This window comes from Cebidichthys violaceus, unplaced genomic scaffold (assembly GCF_023349555.1).
Source record: "Cebidichthys violaceus isolate CVI_PGR_0920_01 unplaced genomic scaffold, fCebVio1.0.p SCAF_535, whole genome shotgun sequence".
NCBI lineage: Eukaryota > Metazoa > Chordata > Actinopteri > Perciformes > Stichaeidae > Cebidichthys > Cebidichthys violaceus.
The window spans coordinates 1,381-21,863 of NW_027176745.1; the positions used below are offsets into that span (position 1 = coordinate 1,381).

At 41.6% G+C, this 20,483-nt stretch overlaps 1 protein-coding gene across 1 annotated transcript; it reads left to right on the forward strand.

Annotated features, from left to right (window-relative positions):
* Positions 1-6,637: 6,637 nt before the first annotated feature.
* LOC137888418 (galanin receptor 2b) lies at positions 6,638-18,279 on the forward strand. The gene is made up of 3 exons (XM_068731800.1): positions 6,638-6,742; positions 11,234-11,609; positions 15,015-18,279. The coding sequence occupies exons 1-3, from the start codon at positions 6,718-6,720 to the stop codon at positions 15,775-15,777; spliced, it is 1,164 nt and encodes a 387-aa protein (XP_068587901.1). The 5' UTR covers positions 6,638-6,717; the 3' UTR covers positions 15,778-18,279.
* The last annotated feature ends 2,204 nt before the right edge of the window (positions 18,280-20,483 follow it).

The window sequence follows — 20,483 nt, forward strand, 5'->3', positions numbered from 1 at the left end:
AGAAGGTGGCTCTGCCAAAATTCTGAAGAGTTGAAATATCGTCAACTTCAGGCTCTCTAACAAAAAAAAAAAGCCAAAAAGCTCTTTGAAGAAGATGCTTACAGAGGCTCCGCTCAGCCTCACAAGCTTCTTTTTATGTAACCGGGACTCTGAAAAACAACCCCCAGCGGTATCACACCCCAAGACAAAAATGGCGAACTCAACATAAAGCACACACTCATGACAACGTCTGAGATGGTTGCTATGACAACCGGGGGATAATTATATATCCGTGTATGCAACTGAGACCTGGACTGAACCGTGGTGGCATTTTGCAATGCATATATTTCAGTCTGCAATCAAACCTCATGTTAGCACTGTGAAGAGTCTGCTGCTGAGGTGTAATCCATGCCTTGCTTTTCATTTCTTTTCTCATCCGACTCTCCTCTCACTCACAGCGCCAAACACTCACAGCAAAGCTTTTCAAACAGCTGTGCTCTATGAGATGGGCTGCCTACTTCCTCCAACACATGCTCATTTAAAATGTACTGAAACCCCTGCCTACTAGTTTAGCTTTCACATATAAAAAAAAGTAATTAAATCCATAAGCTTTGCCATTATCACAAGACTAAAAGAGCACAGCCAGATAAAGTTTAGTAGCTATAATTACCATGTTCACCATCCTAGTTAAAGGGACAGTGAGTCAGATTTAGTGGCACCCCTCAATTCAACATGGCAACATGGCGGACTCCCTGAAGAGGACTCGTCTTCTATGTAGACATAAATGGCTCATTCTAAGGTAACAAAAACACAAATGCTCATAGTTTCAGGTGATTATACCCTAGTGAAAACATACTTATGAATATTATATGTAATTTCTGCCAATAAATACCCCTTAATCCTGCACACTGCTCTTGTAAGTAAGCATGCTAACGTTTGCTTATCAGGATGAAACACAGAATATTGCCTAAGCTGGTGTGAATGTCATTAGTTTTTCCAAAATTTGGTAATAAACCAAAGTGTAGGGCAAATTTAAATATTGACCTGATGATGGCGCTAGAGGTAAACAAAGGGCATCTCCAAAGAGCATGAAGGTCTTGTTCCTGATTTCATGGCAATGCATACAATAGTTGTTGGAACATTTGACTCAAAGCCACAAATGTGTAGAGAAAAAGTAAGAGGATCACCAACGTTTATAGGATCCATCCTCTGGGCACCATGAACGTCTGTACAATACAATTCATCCATGATCGTCTCCAAGTTTAGACAATGTTTATGAAACATTTCGTTAGCCTGTCTCTATCTGAAAAAAACACGTATCCAGTGTATTCACTTCTGGAAATATATATTCTGAAGGGTTGTATTCATTATCTGTTGTGAACCATTGATATTTGCAGTTCCAGTCAGTCACTGAATATTTACTTTCACGTTATACAAATCAGCTGGTATGCAAACATCTTGCCTCCTTTCTTTCCATTCACATATTTCTCCCACGGCCGCCTCTTTTAAAAAACAACTACTTCAATACGAGCACGCACTCCTGCTCTTTGTAACATTACCGAGTTTGTGTAGGATGAGTCAGTAATGATTCAACCAAGTAGCCTTGCCAGCTGCCAACATAGTTTGAATGGAGGTGAGTGAAGACAGTAAGTCAAGGCTTTATTTTTTTAATCAACTTTCGGAATTTATGTCTTTCTTGGTTTTTTCTGCCATACTGCTAAGAGACAAACTAATTCATCAAAATCTGAGACTATGACATGTCATAGCCAGCGGTGGAAAGTGCATTTACTCTTGTTGATTACTGATTTCTTTACAAAAAAGCAAAGCTAAGAGAAAAGTCCAGAGAAATAAATGCAAATGTGTGTCGCTGAATGTTTTTCCTTCTTTCCCACCCTTTGAATCATCTCAAACATGACGCCCCAGATTTACCTGGTGACCCCAAGCTGCAGCCTACAGTTCTGAAAAGAGAAGTCAATGTGGAAGTGTCTGAAACCTGCATTCTCTCTAATGGCCATCAGGGGGCGACTCCTCTGGTTGCAACAAGAAGTCTGATTGCATAGAAGTCTATGAGAATATGACCCTACTTCTCACTTGATTTAGTACCAGTAAACATTGTGCACGTTAATGGTGCTTTTTCATTAATAAGCCAAAATCGCAATCCTCTCCGTCCGTACCGATTTCTACCAATATCTATGTATGCAAATTCCCCGTCAAGTACTTCCTGGAACTATCTGAAGTCTGCGTCGATCATGTGACATTCCGTTGACGCGACTCTCTTTTTATACGTCTCAACGCCACTCCTCCGCAGTCCAAATATGGTCACTTCCTTTCACTGGTTGCAAGAAGCCAAGATGGCGATGGCCAGAAAACAAGATGGCGCCGATCAAAAAGCCTGAACTGGAGGCTTCAAAACAGCGGTCCATGGGTGACGTCACGACGACTGTGCCCACTTCTTATATACAGTCTATAGATTGCCCATTAGAGGGGTTCTGACCTATTGGGAACCACTGGACCAGCTACAACAGTAAAATGTTACTTACATACTGATACATCAGTAATAACAATATTAATATAATTAAAAATCCATCTGCACAGTGCAGGCACTTCTCTTTTATTTCGCTCGATTCCGTGCATGAGCGAGCTCCAGCTAATGAAAACGCTCCAGTGATCATGTGTGAGGCTAACGCTTCACCTTAGATGCATACCTCTAATTTCCTCTGAGGCTGTTGTTGTGATTAGTCTTCTGCGCTGAGAGGGGACCAACAGAGCGAGATCCACATGCAGAATATAATGTCACGGAGGGAACTCTTGATGAGGACTCGGACGCAGGTGTTAAGGTTCAACTGACGATCTTTTATTTTCAACAAAAAAGGCTCAGGAAAATCCCTGGAAACAAAACCTCTTTTAGCGAGGCAGGAAAACAAACTTACAAAGCAGAACTAAAAAACTCCGATTTAACTCAAAGAGTAGTAAAGTAAAAACGGCAAAAGCCAAACCAAAAATCACTTCGCAAGGAAGGTATAATACTACAAATAAAAAGGCTCTGATTCTACTCAAAGAGCTGGATGATCAAAATGGCAAAATGCAAAACAAGGTCGCTCTTACAGAGGAAACTAGAAACAAGAAACGAGAAACAAGAACGGGATAGACAATACTTAGGCTTGGACTTGCTGATATCATGAGGCGGGTGTGCAAGGCAAAAGGACATGACACACTGGCACAGGACAAGGGGAGACGCAGACTATAAGTACACGAGGGGAGTGGGGGAGCAGGTGGAGACAATCAGGAATCAGGAAAGACAATCAGACTGGTGACACATGAGGAAGGGCAAGGAACCTGAAACGAGAGGAGAGTTAATTTCCAAAATAAAACAGGAAGTCACAAAACAAACGTGGAGACAGGACAAAAACCCAACTTGACATACAGGTGTGACATATAAAGCGGTCACTCGCAATGTAATTGATTTCTACTGTAAAACGTCAATATTGACCGCCTGCTTTTACACCTTGGCGGAAGACGTATTTATTAGACGGTCTGTGCAGCGTAATTGAGTTGAGAACGTGTAATTCTCTCGGAAATGTTGCATCTTGAAGTTAATGATTCCATTGGTATTTTTCTCACACTTTTATTACAAGAGTAATTTGATTGCTTTTCGACGCCGTGCACATTTCACTCTGCTTTCATCAGCTCATGTCACTGCTACATTCTGGTACACTGCAGAATAGTCTGCTTTTTCCTGACGGCGCCTCTCAGAAAACAATGATGAGCATTAAATAGAATGAATACAATATTTGTAAAACAGAAGACGGTTGGGTTCTTGTCACACAATCTTTCTTAGTGTTGAAAGGATGTTAAGTGGAAACAATCAACTGGTGAGTGTTGCCACATGCCTGCCTTCATTAGGGGAGTGTGGATTTGATTTTATTCTTGTTTGCAAACAGTAACAGAATATCTCCTCCTCAGATTCCGTCTACAGAGAATTCTTCGTTCTTAAGTTTGCAGAAGATATATTTTTTTTTCTGTTGGCCTGAAGCTGCTTTTTAATAATTCACCAGTTCACTACATTTCTATGCAGACTACCCTGTAAAATGTCACGCTCCTCCTTCTGTTCTGCGTGGAAATCAATCCAGTGTTGGGTTTTTTTTGCCATCCTTTCAATCTGTGGTTGCCATGGAAACGCCGACTTGAAAACAACACCCAGAGGAATTTCCGAATGTTCATTTTCCTTACACTGAGACGAGAATTCCTCATTGTCCAAACTACCCGGCCACGTTCCCCACCTTCCTTTTTAACGAAGGCTGTTGGATAACCAGAAGGAAAATTGATTGGTAACTTTGTGATCCAGTGCCGGTTGTCAATACATGTAACCCGAGGAGATGTTAGCAGTTCATAACTTTGTGTGGGGGGGGGGGAGCTTGAACCGTGAGATGAATTTCAAATTTGCCACGTCGCTGTCAGATATTATAGAAACAAGGCAAAAATATTCCAAAACCTTTAAGTGCAATAAGAAATGACATAAAGATCCAGCAGTACAAATCATAGTATTGTAATGTAACAGATGAAGAAGCATGCGTTTGTTTCTCACTGGTTGTTTCTCAGTGTGGACATGATGCTCCGTCCTGCCTTGTCTGACCCGATGTCATGCAGTTCGTTGATGGACGCTCGCTGACAGCAGCTCAGACCGCGTGTCAGCACTAGTGGAGGCAGGGACGTGTCAGACGGAAGGTTGGGAGGTTGCATCTCCAATCAGGATCCCGAGCCAACTCAACCGCCGCAGCCCACGTCAGAGCCTGTTGGCTTTGGCGGAACGTTTTCTCATCAAATGACTCATCTGGGTTTGCAATTGAACCAGTGAGTAAATAAACGAGGGGACAGTCAGTACTTCACCACCAAGGCGTTAGTTCCTCCCATAACAGGAGCCCTTCTGACCCCTTCTGTCCTTCTCTTTACATGGATCCCTTATTAGAGGTGCAGCAACCAACAGGTGCTCGCTAGATAGTTTGATGGTCGCCTGGAGGTGCAATAATTGGGAACGGCTATGGGGTAAAAAGAGCAGCAGAAAGCCGGAGGACGACGCATCCACATGTGGACATTGCATTCTCAATACTACATTACAGTCATTTAGCAGACGCTTTTATCCAAAGCGACTTACAATAAGTGCATTCAACATTGGTAATCAAAAGAACTACTAGTCACCAGAAGTCATAAGTACATTTCCTTTTCCAAACAAGCATCTAAGAGCATGAAGCAGAGCATAACTCAGAGCCAAAGTACAGTGCAGAAACAAGAAAAACAGTTAGTGCTATAAGTAATACGAATACAATAAGTGCAACAAGCTAGTATTAGCAAGCTAGTTACTATGATGTAAATATGAAGATAAGTCTGCACGTGTGTCAGGAAGGAGTCCAGTAAATACATTCAAATATGCACTGTACTGTTTAAGATATGTTCCCCATTTGTTTCATGCATTTGTACCATATATATTTTGTATTTGCATTGGTCGTGACTCATGGCACAATATTAGTTATTGATGATAATTGTTTCATCCTGCTCTCTCTCTCTCTCCAGCATGAGTCATTCTTGTCCACTGTTTACTCTTATTAAACAAAATGTGAGCTTGGCCCTTTACTGTTTCTTGTAACCTCTTCATCTACCTCCGACACGCTGGGATTTTAATTATGTGGGTTTTTTTTATCGTTTGTTTGTTTATTTGAATCCCCATTAGCTGCTGTATCGTGGCAGTTATCCTCCGCATGCTTTTTTTATTAATAATAATAATTCAAAACAGGTTATTATAATAGTAATCTGTCAAGGGAGTGAATAGTGCTCAACAATCAATACTAAAAAGTAGCATTATGTGGGGTCTTTGTGATTATAATATTGTTGATAAAGTAATAAATTCAGTGATCTGCTTGTAGGAGAGACTTTCATGCATTTCATGATAACTTTTCCTGTTTCTAAACCCTCCAAAGCTGTTAACCGCTGAGATCCCTCAACTGTTAGGCATTAATGCTTAGCTTGAGGTTGTGTTATTGACACCATGGCCATGAATACAGATGCACCATAAACATCGCCTAAAGCACAAGATGTCTTTAATACATGCATCAAATTCCTGAAGTGATTCATAGTTTGATTTGTTGGTTAGTAAATAAATGACATGCTTAGGAATGCTACCCACAAATTACAGCTCCAACAATGTCACACAGGCGGTACGATTCTTCTTGTGCTCCTCCTGAATTGATTTGCTAAATTGAAATGTGTTCCCTCTCAGCCGACAACGGTTTTCACTCACTACATAACAAGCCATGGGGAGGATTAATGCAAATGCAAAAGGTCACTGACTCATTTTAAGACTGATCTGGGTGTATGTGCAGCGATCGATGTAGTGTTAGGGACATTTGTCAGGGAACCCTCCTGATTATGCACTGATTGTGAATAGATTAGCGGGCGCTGCAGCCTCCCTCCATACCTCCGCTCTGCAATCCTTTTCTGCAGTGAAGAGTGAACATTAAAGTGATTGTGGCGGAGGAGTCCTCACTAGGGGGAGAGAGGTTGGGTTGGATGAGGGGAGGAGAAGGGGGGGAGGAGGAGAGGGAGGCGGGGAAAGAGTAAGATATACCAGCAACACACAGGCAGATAGCGACGTACACAGGGAGAACAGAGGCTTCGGCGTAGAGAGCATGAGCGAGGAAGCAGGTCTGCTGGGAGTCTCGTTCTTAATCTGAGGGGAAGCTCTGGATGCTGTCCACCCATCATCAGCCCGGTAGGTCTATCATGCTGCATCTGCCATGAGCTGCATGCTGATTCTGCTGCTTGTGTGGAGTGGAAATGCTGGTGAGAGCATTTTCCAGTTCGCCTTTATGACACACAATCAGCGGCATCTTCTTTTTATTCATCCGATTACAAGATGCAGAAATGTTGAAGTTGCTCGGCCGATACCTAAAGTTCTGCTTTTAATCCGTGTTATCGCCTTTAATATCAATATGACTTATTCTCGCTACGTTGTTTATTGATAAAGATGCAAAATATGGGGATGTGTTCTGTCGTCTCATGTGTGCCCGCTCATCATTTATTTTAAATGCTGAAGACTCTCCTGTGTTTTCCCACAGAATCTGGTCTAGGTTGTGCTACACCCCCATCATCACCCTCCTACACCTCCTCCTGTAATCTCTGGCTCTGCTGTTTTCACTTTTCATTGTATCATTTTCCAAAAAAAACCAAACTCTCATTGTGCCCTTTTCGACAGTCACATGTCCCACTCGCTCTGATACCAGCCCATAAAGCTCCTGTGCTGTGTGTGTGCCCCTGTTTGCTCGGATCCCCCCCCCTGAGACTCTTGAACAGGTTCTGGCCGGAGTCGAAGCCCTGATATCCCACTGCAGTCGGATATGGATTATCAGTCCATATTGTCTTTCCTTGTGGGAATAATGTGGGAATCAGCCTCACCGTGAAAGAGGCTGCTGAAGTCAGTTATTGACAGAGAGCCATGAGGAACATTTTTCTGCAGCACCGACCAGCTGATGCTATAACCCTTTATGAGGTTTAAAAGAACACATTCCAACAATCTCCACTTTAGAGTGTCATTCATTTGCCTGTAATCAGTGCGTCCTCTTCATTTTGCTCTCAGTCGCGAGTGTGATTATGCAGATAGACTGTTATCACACTGAAAGGCTGTTGAAAGTTTAATAATGTTTAATAATTCATTTTAGGCTGGTTATTGCTGAGATTTGAGTATGAAAGCCAGAGGGAGCTTTTGAAATACTCTCACAAGATATCAGTTGGTGTTGGTCTGTATTTATAGAATATTAGTTCCCTGTGATTGTGCTTTACTGCCATAAAAAGACAACACTTCTGTGATTGATTTCGTCATTATTAGACAGAGCCGGAATAAAATCGAATCTGTCCATCAACAAGTTGCTTTGCTTTGCTTCTCAGCGCTTCTATTTCATTTCAGCTTCATGACTTTTGTAAATGATCACGTTTGTTCTGCCACAGATCTGTGACGGGGCATTATATAATGATGCGACCATGTCTTGCATATATCAAAAGCCAGTCTGTTCATTTCGGTGGGATAATTAGCAGCCTTCATTCATGCCTATTCGATTCAACTCAGATCAAGCTACATTTTTGCTCTAGGGGGATTCCAAGAAAAAATATTTTTAGCCTGAAAAAACATTATGGTCGTAGCCTTAGCTCGGCATATGGCGCTATCAAGTATGTGGGTTGTTCCCATTTTTCATTACACGAAATTGCCGGCACAACATCAATTCCGTGGAGTTAACCAAGGATTTAACAGAATTGGATCCACATTCTCGACTGTAGCTCAATTTGGGTTTTGTTTCCACACTGAAAGGCAAAATTGACATTTCTAAGTGAAGGCCACCGTTTGAAGGTGATGTGACATGGAGGGGTTTTTTTCCCCACATACAGGAGACAGTTCATTTAGGAGCCGTCAGCGATGAATGAACAAGCGTTGCTTGGAAGTCTTCATGGCCGCTTCCTGCTGCCCATCATTACCGCCGAAGTTTTTGAATAGCAGTTGGTATTGTAGTTCCAGGTGTGCTCTTTACAACCTCAACTAAATAATTGCAGTAATAATACAGTTTTTGTTTGTTGGTTGTAATTTGAAGCCAAAACATGATTTTGTTTTACTAAACCGAACCAAGTAGGTTTGTAGGGTTTTGTTTTCGTTTTGTTTCAATATATGACATTAACCACGTCTTCAAACTGTTTAATACGGCGAGGCCGGGAGAATGTACGTTTCCCTGGAAACATAATTGAGAATGCAGCTTAGGTGTATGGGAACGTAATGTTGTAGAGGACAGGGAAGCACAAATAGTCTTTAATGTAGGCAGGAAACAGGCAAACAAAACTCTGTGCGGCAACAAAAGAGGAACCATCAAAGGAACAGAGGCGGTATGAATGGTGAATGCTTAATTGGGGAAGTGAGAACAGGTGAGCAGGAGGTGAGAGCGAGCGTGCAGGACTAATGAAGGACAGGTGAAACTAATCAGGGCGGGGCAGACGATCAAGAAGGTGGGAAAACACACGAAGACGGGAAGCAAAACAAAACATGACACATAAGGAGCGCACTTTCAAAATAAAATGAAGGACCGTGACAGTTTATCTACGACTAAATGCTCTTGTCATGTCACGTCCTTATTCTAGTCTGTAGACTAAACAAACAGCACGCTGACCAAACACACAGGGTTTGTAGTCTTAGCTGCTCAATATGTTTGGAGACATCATGCTTGTGTGCGATTCTCTTCGCTGTAGCTCATCTACTTCACCATCAAGAGCACCTCTTTACTTTCAAGCCTCACTTTTGCAAGGCTCGCCAGCCTGAGAGAGCCTGCTTTATAAAACTGCAACAAGTCAGAGGCTCCAATGTGACGCCATTGCTGGTCAGAAATTGTAGGGATAAGACACTGCTTACCACGAATGGATGATGTGTTCTTGGCTCGAAGCAAAGACTCCCCCCCCCCAGCAGAGATGGACTCCTGCTCTTTATCTTTATAGAGAGTGAAGATGACAGAGGACAGCACTCAGGCATTTCTTGAATCGGAGAGGAGAAGAGGCCAATTGCTGGCTGTGCTCACTTATTTGAAAACCTTATGTTCATATTTGAAGCCAACTCATCTCCGCGATGTATTACATGGCTACATAGCAGAAAAGCATCACATATTCACTTTAAAGGGGACTCTCTTTTCTCACTGTGTTAATGTGAGAGCAAACCCTTCAAAAAAATAAATAAAATAAAAGCCGTGCTACAAAGTGTGAATGTTGCATTACCTATTTAAATTAGGCTGGTAACAGCTCCATTTAGATTGACTTTGCAACCTTATTTTTAATTAAACAGTGAAAATATTCCCTGGACACATTGGAGAATACGTCACTAGCCAATTAAAAACAGCCTCTCACTCTTGTCTTAATAATATGCATGACATGCCTCCACTGGGGACTAATTGGATAAAGAAATCTTCTGGTGCATGCAGGCTTGTCAACCTTTTTAGTTACATTTTAAAAGTTGCAGAGACTCATCATTAAAGTGAGCTCCTTTGCCATTGTATCAATATTAACTAGCAGCGCATGAGCCCCGTCTTCAAAGGATCTCTATGTGAAAGTAACCCTTCACTAAGCCCGCCCCCTGCTGCTGCTTCAGGAGCTCCCATGGAGCCCACACTGTCACTAACTGAACTCATATTATCAAGTATTGTCTTGACAAAAAAAAAAACGCTTTCCGAAAGAAGCAGACCGAAGGATCTGCAATATGTGTTTGAAGGATATATCCAGGATGTCAAACTGATTCAGCAGTAAAAACAATTTAAAAAGATAGACGCTAAAGCAAAAGATCAGTGAACCACCAGATCACCGGCGATCAAGACAAAAGACAATAGAATTAAGGAACAACACTGTTCCTGTAAAGCTGGGTAGGTCTTCTTTTCACTGGTACAATCCTTAAAAATCAAAAGCACCATGTGTTTACATTCAGCTAGTGTAGCAAAGTGCTAACGTACTCTGCTAATGTTAGCTCCACAGGTTTCAACATAGAAACGCAACGTTTTAGAAAGGTATATCTTTCCTAGGTAACCTGTATCACTGTTACACGTTTAGCATGACTAGCTCCAAATCCACAAAATCACCCCGAAAATTAGGAAAAATCTGAAACGATTGAGTTAAATGAGCTCAGTGGGGGACTTTGTCAGACCCTGGTCAGAGCTGGCTGAAGCTATGCTTTGATTGGCCGGTCTGAATTTGAGGGCAGGACTTAGCAAAGAGCTCTCACCATGCAGCTAACAGCGCTAACAGCAGCTAACAGTGTTTACCTGAGGTGAAATCAGAGGGCGGGAGATACGCTACCGTGACAACAGCGTCGGCTGGGACAGCTTCATCCGCTATAACTGCCTTATGAGCGCAGTGCACAGCGGCGGCGGAGAGCTAGCGAGTGGAGCCCGCTCACATGCACTAACATGCACTCAGAGGCAAGAACGGCCGGCCCGGCTATGTAAACAAAGCAAGGAGAAGCTCGGATTACAACAAACACACAGAGAGAATATTCTCCTCTATATCTTTACAGAGTAAATTGTTTTTTGCTGCTATATTAAAATATTAATGCTCACCTTTAAGGGGAGTGAACAGAACTGTCAGTTGATGTGATTGAAGATTTCCACCCAGAAGACGTAGTAAACCAATCAAAAGTGATATAAATGATAATCATCATGCATCTTCTCTCTGCTCCTATTTCGTATTTCAGAAATGTCTGACTTTGAGGATTTCAGCAGGCCGGGAGGGCTGGCGAATGCGTCTGAAAGCTACCAGCTGAACCCGACCAGTGTGATTGTGTCGGTGGTTTTCTCCCTCATCTTCCTGCTGGGCACCATCGGCAACAGCCTGGTGCTCGCCGTGCTTCTGCGGAGCGGGCAGGTGGGCTACAACACAACCAACCTGTTCATACTCAACCTGAGCGTGGCCGACTTCTTCTTCATCATCTTCTGCGTTCCTTTCCAAGCCACCATCTACTCTCTGGAGGGCTGGGTGTTCGGCTCCTTCATGTGCAAAGTGGTCCACTTCTTCATCAACCTCACCATGTACGCCAGCAGCTTCACGCTCGCTGCTGTCTCCGTTGACAGGTGTGTTGATAATCATCTCATACCAGACAGTATTTAATTATGCGCGTAAACAGGCTACAGCATATTATACAACACGGCAAATACTTACTTTTTTTCTAAATCATATATCCACCCACCCACTAGGCTTATTTGTGACATTTACAACACTTTTCAAATTACCTTGAAATAATTATTGTAAACAAATGAGAGAACAGGAGGGTAATTGTTAGTGTTGCATTTCCCATGAAGCCCTTTTATTCCTGTTTCAAAAGGTCGATGCTACTGGGGCTGCAACTGCGGCAATGATTATTTCCCATTATCAATTAATCTATTTAACATTTTGGCAATTAACTAATTTATTGTTTAGTCTCTTTAAATGCAAATATCAAATATGAATCCAGATTTCTCGCCTCAAATGTTTCCAGAAACATATTTTGCTGTTTAGCTATAAATTCCCGACTCTTTACAACATGACAGCTACTGTAGGTCACAAACGTACTCACACTAAATACACAAAATGATGCATCCTCATACGACGGATCATGTGTTATCTTAGGAAAAAATGATTCCACATTTTTGTGCGTTTTCCTTCAAAAGACCATCTCCATTAATCATATCAGTATGAGCAAGATTTATATGACAACGAAGAGTATCAGACCTAAAAGAATAATGTATTCAAGTCCACACTTGTATACCCCGGAGGTACACAGTCATGTAAAAGACCAATACGACCTTACAGAGATGCCGCATATGTAATTTACCGTCTCATGAGAAAATCGTGCATTATCCTTAAAATGACATCCCTTGCAGAGGGAGCGCCAGGCCGTCATTAAAGTAGTCGGGAACGTTGTCAGCTCAGTCAATATGAACAGAGCAGGAGTGCAGCTGCCCTCTGCAGCGGACACCATTTGCTCACACTGGCTGTATTAACAATTTAGAGAGTTCAATGGATTTTTCAGCCTGCCAGCGAGACGTTTCCTCCTCAGTCTGGAAAAGAGCAGGAACAACCGGGTCGGGATGTTAATGGGTTTCTGCTGTCTTCCTCAGTTCCTGTGTAACCAGTTTAAAAAAAAAAAAAGGCAACAGCTTACAGTTACACTTTAGACCAGGAATCCCCAGAAGGAATGAAATCACAGTTCAGCCTGAATGAACAGCAGCACACACACACACACACACACACACACACACACACACACACACACACACACATTTTTAATGGAAAGTATTTGCTGCTACAGTGAGCCGCCCAAAGGCAGATCATACGTTGACTGTGATTTTATGCCAGAGAAATATCCCATGTGAAAATGATTCAATCTAAAACAAAACAACTTGCCAGTATAGCTTCTAATCAGGGAGTTAATTTGCACAAATACTTGACTTAATAAGTCATGCAGGTAAATGCAAGATAGAATATCATTTGTGCCTCCAACTCCAAAAAATGTGAAACTCGATTTCTCAGTTTTTTTTAAACCCCTCATTAAAAGAAACATCTGTTGAGGCTGCAGTTACCCAGAATATAGCAGGTTTGGCCAAAAATCCAATATGATCACTCAGTGATACATTTGGGAAGAAAATACGGAAACAGCATCTGGATCGAGCCAGTACATCGTGAAGTATATGGGGACACATTGAAATTCAGCTGTTTCAATTTCACAGACAATGTGGCGAGGCTGTAATTCGTAGCATAAAAGATGTTTCCCAGTCTGCTTTTCTACATTCAATTGGTATCTGATAATTGGTAGCGCTCTCAAAGCACTAAAAGCAAAGCATCTTGACAGACCGTTCATTAGCTCGTGCTTTTGTACAACATCAAAAAATCCTTTCTGAGTACCTGCAGTTGTCCAAGTCATCGAGCCTCCGTGTGCTTTATTCTCTCATGTTGAACGTGAAGTGTCTTTGGCCCCATTTCAGTCAGGTTTCAAAGACCAAAGGCTAATGCCTCTGACTCTCAAGAGCTAGCTGAAGTGTCCTGTAAATGCAGATGGGGACGACATGGATTTTACAGCTTTACCCAGAATCCTTGCCTCCGGAAACAGAGAAGCCCTCAGAGAACCTGAGCTCATAAAGCAGCATGTTGAATACGGCAAATACGGCTTTACATGTTCAAAGAGGAACAAACCAGGTGACGAAGAGGCAATAACCTCGGCGATGCTGTGTGAAAAGCAGTGTGGTGTCAGGCTGTTGAAAGAGATCTGGCATGAAAACATCAGGCTCTTTCTTCATGACGCCATGTGACCTGTGGTGGGATTCGCTCCTTTGTCGACCAACCTGCTCAGCAACATCAAGAGTCAGGCTCTGCGCCGGTTTTACCGAGCGATGCGTGGGCGATCCGATCCTACTGAAAATCCTACAAAACCTGTGGATATTACAGCCAGTTTGACATATTTCCCGAAGGTGCTTTGTATTCAATAAAACCCACCAAGGTGTGACTGATTATCATCCAACACAGAAGCCTCAGTGTGAGCCGCGGTGCTCGTAACAGCGAGCGTGGAGGTGGCAGCTTACCTTAGTGGGTGTTCCCTTCATATAATCAAACTAATGGGGGGGGAGTAAAACCACAATCAATCGTCACGTTGTCTTCACTCAGACAATGCTCTCTGCGTCGTGACGTAATTCATAATATGCCAGCTGAACCTTTGAAACCAGGAAATGATTACGCTTCCAGTTCAATATGTGATCCACAACGGAAACGTAGATACTGGAATCAACTTTCAACATTTAGTCTCAGCTTCATTGAACCCAAATTATATTATTCCTGAGAGTAGACGCCTCAAAATCTAACTGTTCTTTAGAATACTCTTTTTATTGAATCGGAAAAATCTGATATTAGTGTCTCGTTAAAGGGTTTTGCGGCCACCCCGATGTCTCCATCGACCTCGAGTGAAAACATTGAGTAGAAACCAGCCTGGACTTAACAAATATGTTGAATGTTGACGTCTCTGAACCAAAAACATGATTCATAAATACGTTTCATATTCAGCCTCGTATCACTCTTGCAGAAACGCACGACGCCACGTGGATAAAGTTGTTAATCGATTAGGCAACATAACTACTTGGATAAGGTCAAAAAAACAGAACAACTATATGTTTTAAAATGTTAAAATAATAACGCAATAATGTAACGTAACAATAGAAAATCACAAGCGCCCTCAGCAGACTTTCTTATGCTAGTTACGTAACAAACGTAAAGTCATTGAGCACTTTTGTTTCCATTAAATGATTCATTGATTCCTGACCTAGTAAACTATCTTTGTTCTAGTCATAATCCTGTCATAATATGGTTATGTAAGTACACATGTTTTATACCAAGTTCAGACGTTAACATGAAGCCCTCTTCCGGCCTATAACCCTGCAGCACAGGGCTCAGCATCACGTTGCCGTGGTGTGGATCCCATGTCACCGCGTTCGTCCGTCTTCTCTCTGCAGGTACCTGGCCATCCGTTACCCGCTGCGCTCCAGAGAGCTACGGACTCCGTGTAACGCGGTGGTTGCCATGGTGATTATTTGGGGTCTCTCTCTGGTCTTTGCCGGCCCTTACCTCAGCTACTACGACCTGATCGACTACGCCAACAGCACCGTGTGCATCCCCGGCTGGGAGGAGCAGAACCGGAAGGTGCTGGACACGTGCACCTTCCTGTTCGGCTACGTCATCCCCGTGCTGATCGTGAGTCTCTCGTACACGCGAACCATCAAGTACCTGTGGACGGCCGTCGACCCTCTGGACGGCATGTCCGAATCCAAGAGGGCCAAACGCAAAGTCACCAAAATGATCATCATTGTCACGGTGCTCTTCTGCATCTGCTGGCTGCCGTACCACGTGGTGATCTTGTGCTACCTGTACGGAGACTTCCCTTTCAACCAGACCACGTACGCCTTCAGGCTGCTCTCCCACTGCATGGCCTACGCCAACTCTTGCGTCAACCCCATCGTGTACGCGCTGGTGTCCAAGCACTTTCGCAAAGGCTTCAAGAAAGTGTTCAGCTGCATCCTCAGTAAAAACGGGAGGAACAAGGTCCACGTGGTCCACGTGGCCAACACCGTGCCCGGGTTCGAAGCGGGGTCCACGGAGGTGTCGCACATGAACGAGGAGAACGTGCGACAGAACGAGTGCGAAATGATTAACAGGCGGATCGGAGAGCCGAGGGAAGCCACGGTGACACTGAATTTGCCCTTTCAACGGCAGACTTGATAAGTGATTCAGCAACGCTCACGGGCTCATTACAGATTGCCTTATGTGAAAGGATGACAGTGCAGCAAGAAATGTGTTAAATGCTCATGACAGTCACAGTGTTGGTGGCAAAAAGGAGAGGAGATAAAAATGAAACACATTCACGCAGATAGAAAAGAAGTGTTGAAATGCGGTTAATACAGCGAGTCCACAACCAAATATGGGTTTGTTTCATCATCTTTGTCAAATATTCAGATAACAGATAAACACTCAGTCAGAAAGGTTTGATACTAAGAATGAAAAATGTCTCCTTTTCCACCATTTGCCTTAACTACGGCCTGAAGCTCGGTATATATTTAAAGGTCCAGTGTGTATTGTCTCATCTAACAGTGATCCAACCGAATACCCCGTCGGCTCAACGCCCCCTTTCCAATGGCGTCAGAGAACCTGGCCTTCAGGCAGGACCGGCGCATGAACTTCTGCGGAAAAAAACAACCCCTCCCAGCTCTGCCGCCCCTCTGTGTGCAGCGTATCATACCAGCAACAACACACGAACCGCCGAATATTCACAAAACTCAAACAGCGGTGTGCTCCCAGTGTCCACAATGTCAAAGTGTGCAGGCTAATCTTTGTACAAATAACGCACTCGTTGCTTTTGTTTGTTTTTTTTGTTCTTCTTGAAGACGATAAAACGCGGCGTCAGTAGGCCAGGCTACAGGCCACGCTACCATTGGCTCATGAGAGCTGGGGGCGGGATCAAGAGGAGGCCGCAGGTGCAGCGTGATTGACGTCGTGCTCACAGAAGGCGGAAGGTAGCGAGCTGTTGCCGCTGTTGGTTACTTTGCGATGTCGCGCAGTTGACCCACGTCCCCCCCCCCCCCCGACCTTGCCACGGTGCTGCCATAGACAACCACCTACTTTGCCTTTATGGACCAAACCAACCCTGTTTGCTACAAAATATGTTTCTGTAGCATAACTCACAATGCAGTCGGGGACATTTTAAGGAGATGGGGCTGAATCACTGAATGTAGATTGCTGCCGTTGGCCGTCTGTTTTGTTTAGCACCGCCCGAGTGGATCGTGATCGGTTTAAAGAAATACAAGCCACAGTGTGTGTGTGCCCCCCCCCCCCCCAATGTGAGGAGCCAGACCAGCTCCATATGTAGATATGAAGGGCTCATTCTAAGATAACAAAACAACAACTCTGAGGTGATTATACACTAATGAAAACTTCTGCTAAAAGGTTTCCATACTGGACATTGAAGCACTTTTTTTAAAAAGCAGCATAGAATGTGTCCCACCATGTCACAGTTTGTTTTCACCTTTCCAAAGCCGTTCAAAGGTTGGCGGATGTACGTCAGCACTATTCGCTCTTCTATTTGACCTCAAACAGGTCTCGTTGCAGATTCAGGGTCTGAACCTGAACCTGCTCATAGAGTCTGAAGAGATGGCATTCCTCTGCGAAGTGGTGCTTCTCCTCGTCAGGTCATTGACAGGCCAGTCATCAACCATGTTGGACTGAAGCTTCTGCGGTCTGTTACGGTAGCCTCTTCCGCCTTTCTCCTCACACCAACTCACCCCCGTCATCCGTGAGTCTGACCGTGAGTCTGACCGTGACTAGTTTTCAAAGTCTCTTATTAAGATCGTGGGTTTTTTTCCCCTTAACTGGAGCAGTTGTTTGCTCCGTTTCCTTTGAATCTTGCATGCAGATGCTGTTCTGTCTTGTCAAGATGTTACTGGTCTATTTGAATTATATATGCTGTAACATACGAAAAGAAAATTGTGTACAAACATGATATTCAGTTATATTTCAATTTCATACCAGCATTCAAGAATCAGGTGTCAAATGGGAAGAAGTGTATTAGCTTTTTTTGATAAAAATGAAACTTGGTAAAAGACTTTCGATTTAGGTAGAAAACTGGACACATTTTCTTGCTTTACTTGTATTTTGCAATGATTGTAATCATGGCATGTTTCTCTCTGGTGTGAACTATTATCTATTTAAATGATTATTATGTTTATCAATGAGTGCACTTAAGAGTTGTGTCTTTTAAAAGGTGTGTGTTTTGTGTATTTAAAAGCTGTGAGATGATGATTTGTTTGGTTTCTCTCTCTTTCTCTGTGTTTCTCTGTGAGCTTGTGTTCTACCTCAGAGCTGTAAAAAGGAAAACCTTCTCATCTTTTAGCCGTGTTCTGCTCACATTGTGTATTAGCGCAATTTTCCTGCTGAGAAACTAATTTCTCCTTTGCACCGGCCAATTATTGTTTGTTTGTTTGCTTGTTTGCTTGTTTGCTTGCCCGTTGCCTCCTACGCTGTATAAAGTATCCCTCTGTTTCATTATGTAGACTTTTCAAATGTAACAGCCTGTAGATTGTAAGAATATACATATATATTTAGATAGATATTTATGAAAATGTTTTGGAACACAATGTAATATATACTTACATGACCAAATAAAATATTTTCTGCTGTGAGATCGATCTATCTATACATCCATCCATCTATACATCTATCCATCCATCCATCTATACATCTATACATCCATCCATCCATCTATACATCTATACATCTATACATCTATCCATCTATCCATCTATCCATCCATCTATACATCTATCCATCTATACATCCATCCATCTATACATCTATACATCTATACATCTATACATCTATCCATCCATCCATCCATCTATACATCTATCCATCCATCTATCTATCCATCTATCCATCTATCTATCTATACATCTATACATCTATCCATCCATCCATCTATACATCTATCCATCCATCTATCTATCCATCTATCCATCTATCTATCTATACATCTATACATCTATACATCCATCCATCTATACATCTATCCATCCATCTATCTATCCATCTATCCATCTATCTATCTATACATCTATCCATCTATACATCTATCTATCTATCCATCTATCCATCTATACATCTATCTATCTATCCATCTATCCATCTATACATATGTACATCCATCCATCCTTCTATCTATTCATCTATACATCTATCCATCTATCCATCTATCTATCTATCTATACATCTATACATCCATCTATCCATCTATACATCTATCCATCTGTACATCTATACATCCATCTATCTATACATCCATCTATACATCCATCTATCTATCCATCTATACATCTATCTATCTATACATCTATACATCTATCTATCTATACATCTATCTATCTATACATCCATCTATCTATACATCCATCTATCCATCTATACATCTATCCATCTATACATCTATACATCCATCTGTCTATCCATCTATACATCTATCTATCCATACATCTATACATATATCTATCTATTTATCTATACATCTATCTATCTATACATCTATACATATATCTATCTATCTATCTATACATCTATCTATCTATACATCCATCTATACATCTATCCATCCATCTATCTATCCATCTATACATCTATACATCCATCTATACATCTATACATCTATCCATCCATACATCTATACATCTATACATCTATCCATCTATACATCTATACATCTATACATCTATCCATCCATACATCTATACATCCATCTATCCATCTATCCATCTATACATCTATCCATCTATCCATCCATCCATCTATACATCTATACATCTATCCATCTATCCATCTATACATCTATCCATCCAGCCATCTATACATCCATCCATCTATACATCTATCCATCTATCTATCTATCCATCTATCCATCTATCTATCTATACATCTATCCATCTATACATATATCTATCTATCCATCTATCATCTATACATCTATCTATCTATCCATCTATCCATCTATACATATATACATCCATCCATCCTTCTATCTATCCATCTATACATCTATCCATCTATCCATCTATCTATCTATCTATACATCTATACATCTATCTATCCATCTATACATCTATCCATCTATACATCTATACATCCATCTATCTATACATCCATCTATACATCTATACATCCATCTATCTGTCCATCTATCTATCTATACATCTATCTATCTATACATCCATCTATCTATACATCCATCTATCCATCTATACATCTATCCATCTATACATCTATACATCCATCTATCTATCTATACATCTATCTATCTATACATCTATACATATATCTATCTATCTATCTATCTATACATCTATCTATCTATACATCCATCTATACATCCATCTATCTATACATCCATCTATACATCCATCTATCTATCCATCTATACATCTATCTATCTATACATCTATACATCTATCTATCTATACATCTATCTATCTATACATCCATCTATCTATACATCCATCTATCCATCTATACATCTATCCATCTATACATCTATACATCCATCTGTCTATCCATCTATACATCTATCTATCCATACATCTATACATATATCTATCTATTTATCTATACATCTATCTATCTATACATCTATACATATATCTATCTATCTATCTATCTATACATCTATCTATCTATACATCCATCTATACATCTATCCATCCATCTATCTATCCATCTATACATCTATACATCCATCTATACATCTATACATCTATCCATCCATACATCTATACATCTATCCATCTATACATCTATACATCTATACATCTATACATCTATCCATCCATACATCTATACATCCATCTATCCATCTATCCATCTATACATCTATCCATCCATACATCTATACA

Bases quoted from the DNA above. Each gene is read 5' to 3' on its own strand.
- LOC137888418 (XM_068731800.1), top strand. From the start codon at position 6,718: ATGCTGTCCACCCATCATCAGCCCG. The intron at 6,743-11,233 runs GTAGGTCTATCA...TTCGTATTTCAG, and splicing joins GTCCACCCATCATCAGCCCG to AAATGTCTGACTTTGAGGAT. The intron at 11,610-15,014 runs GTGTGTTGATAA...TTCTCTCTGCAG, and splicing joins GCTGCTGTCTCCGTTGACAG to GTACCTGGCCATCCGTTACC.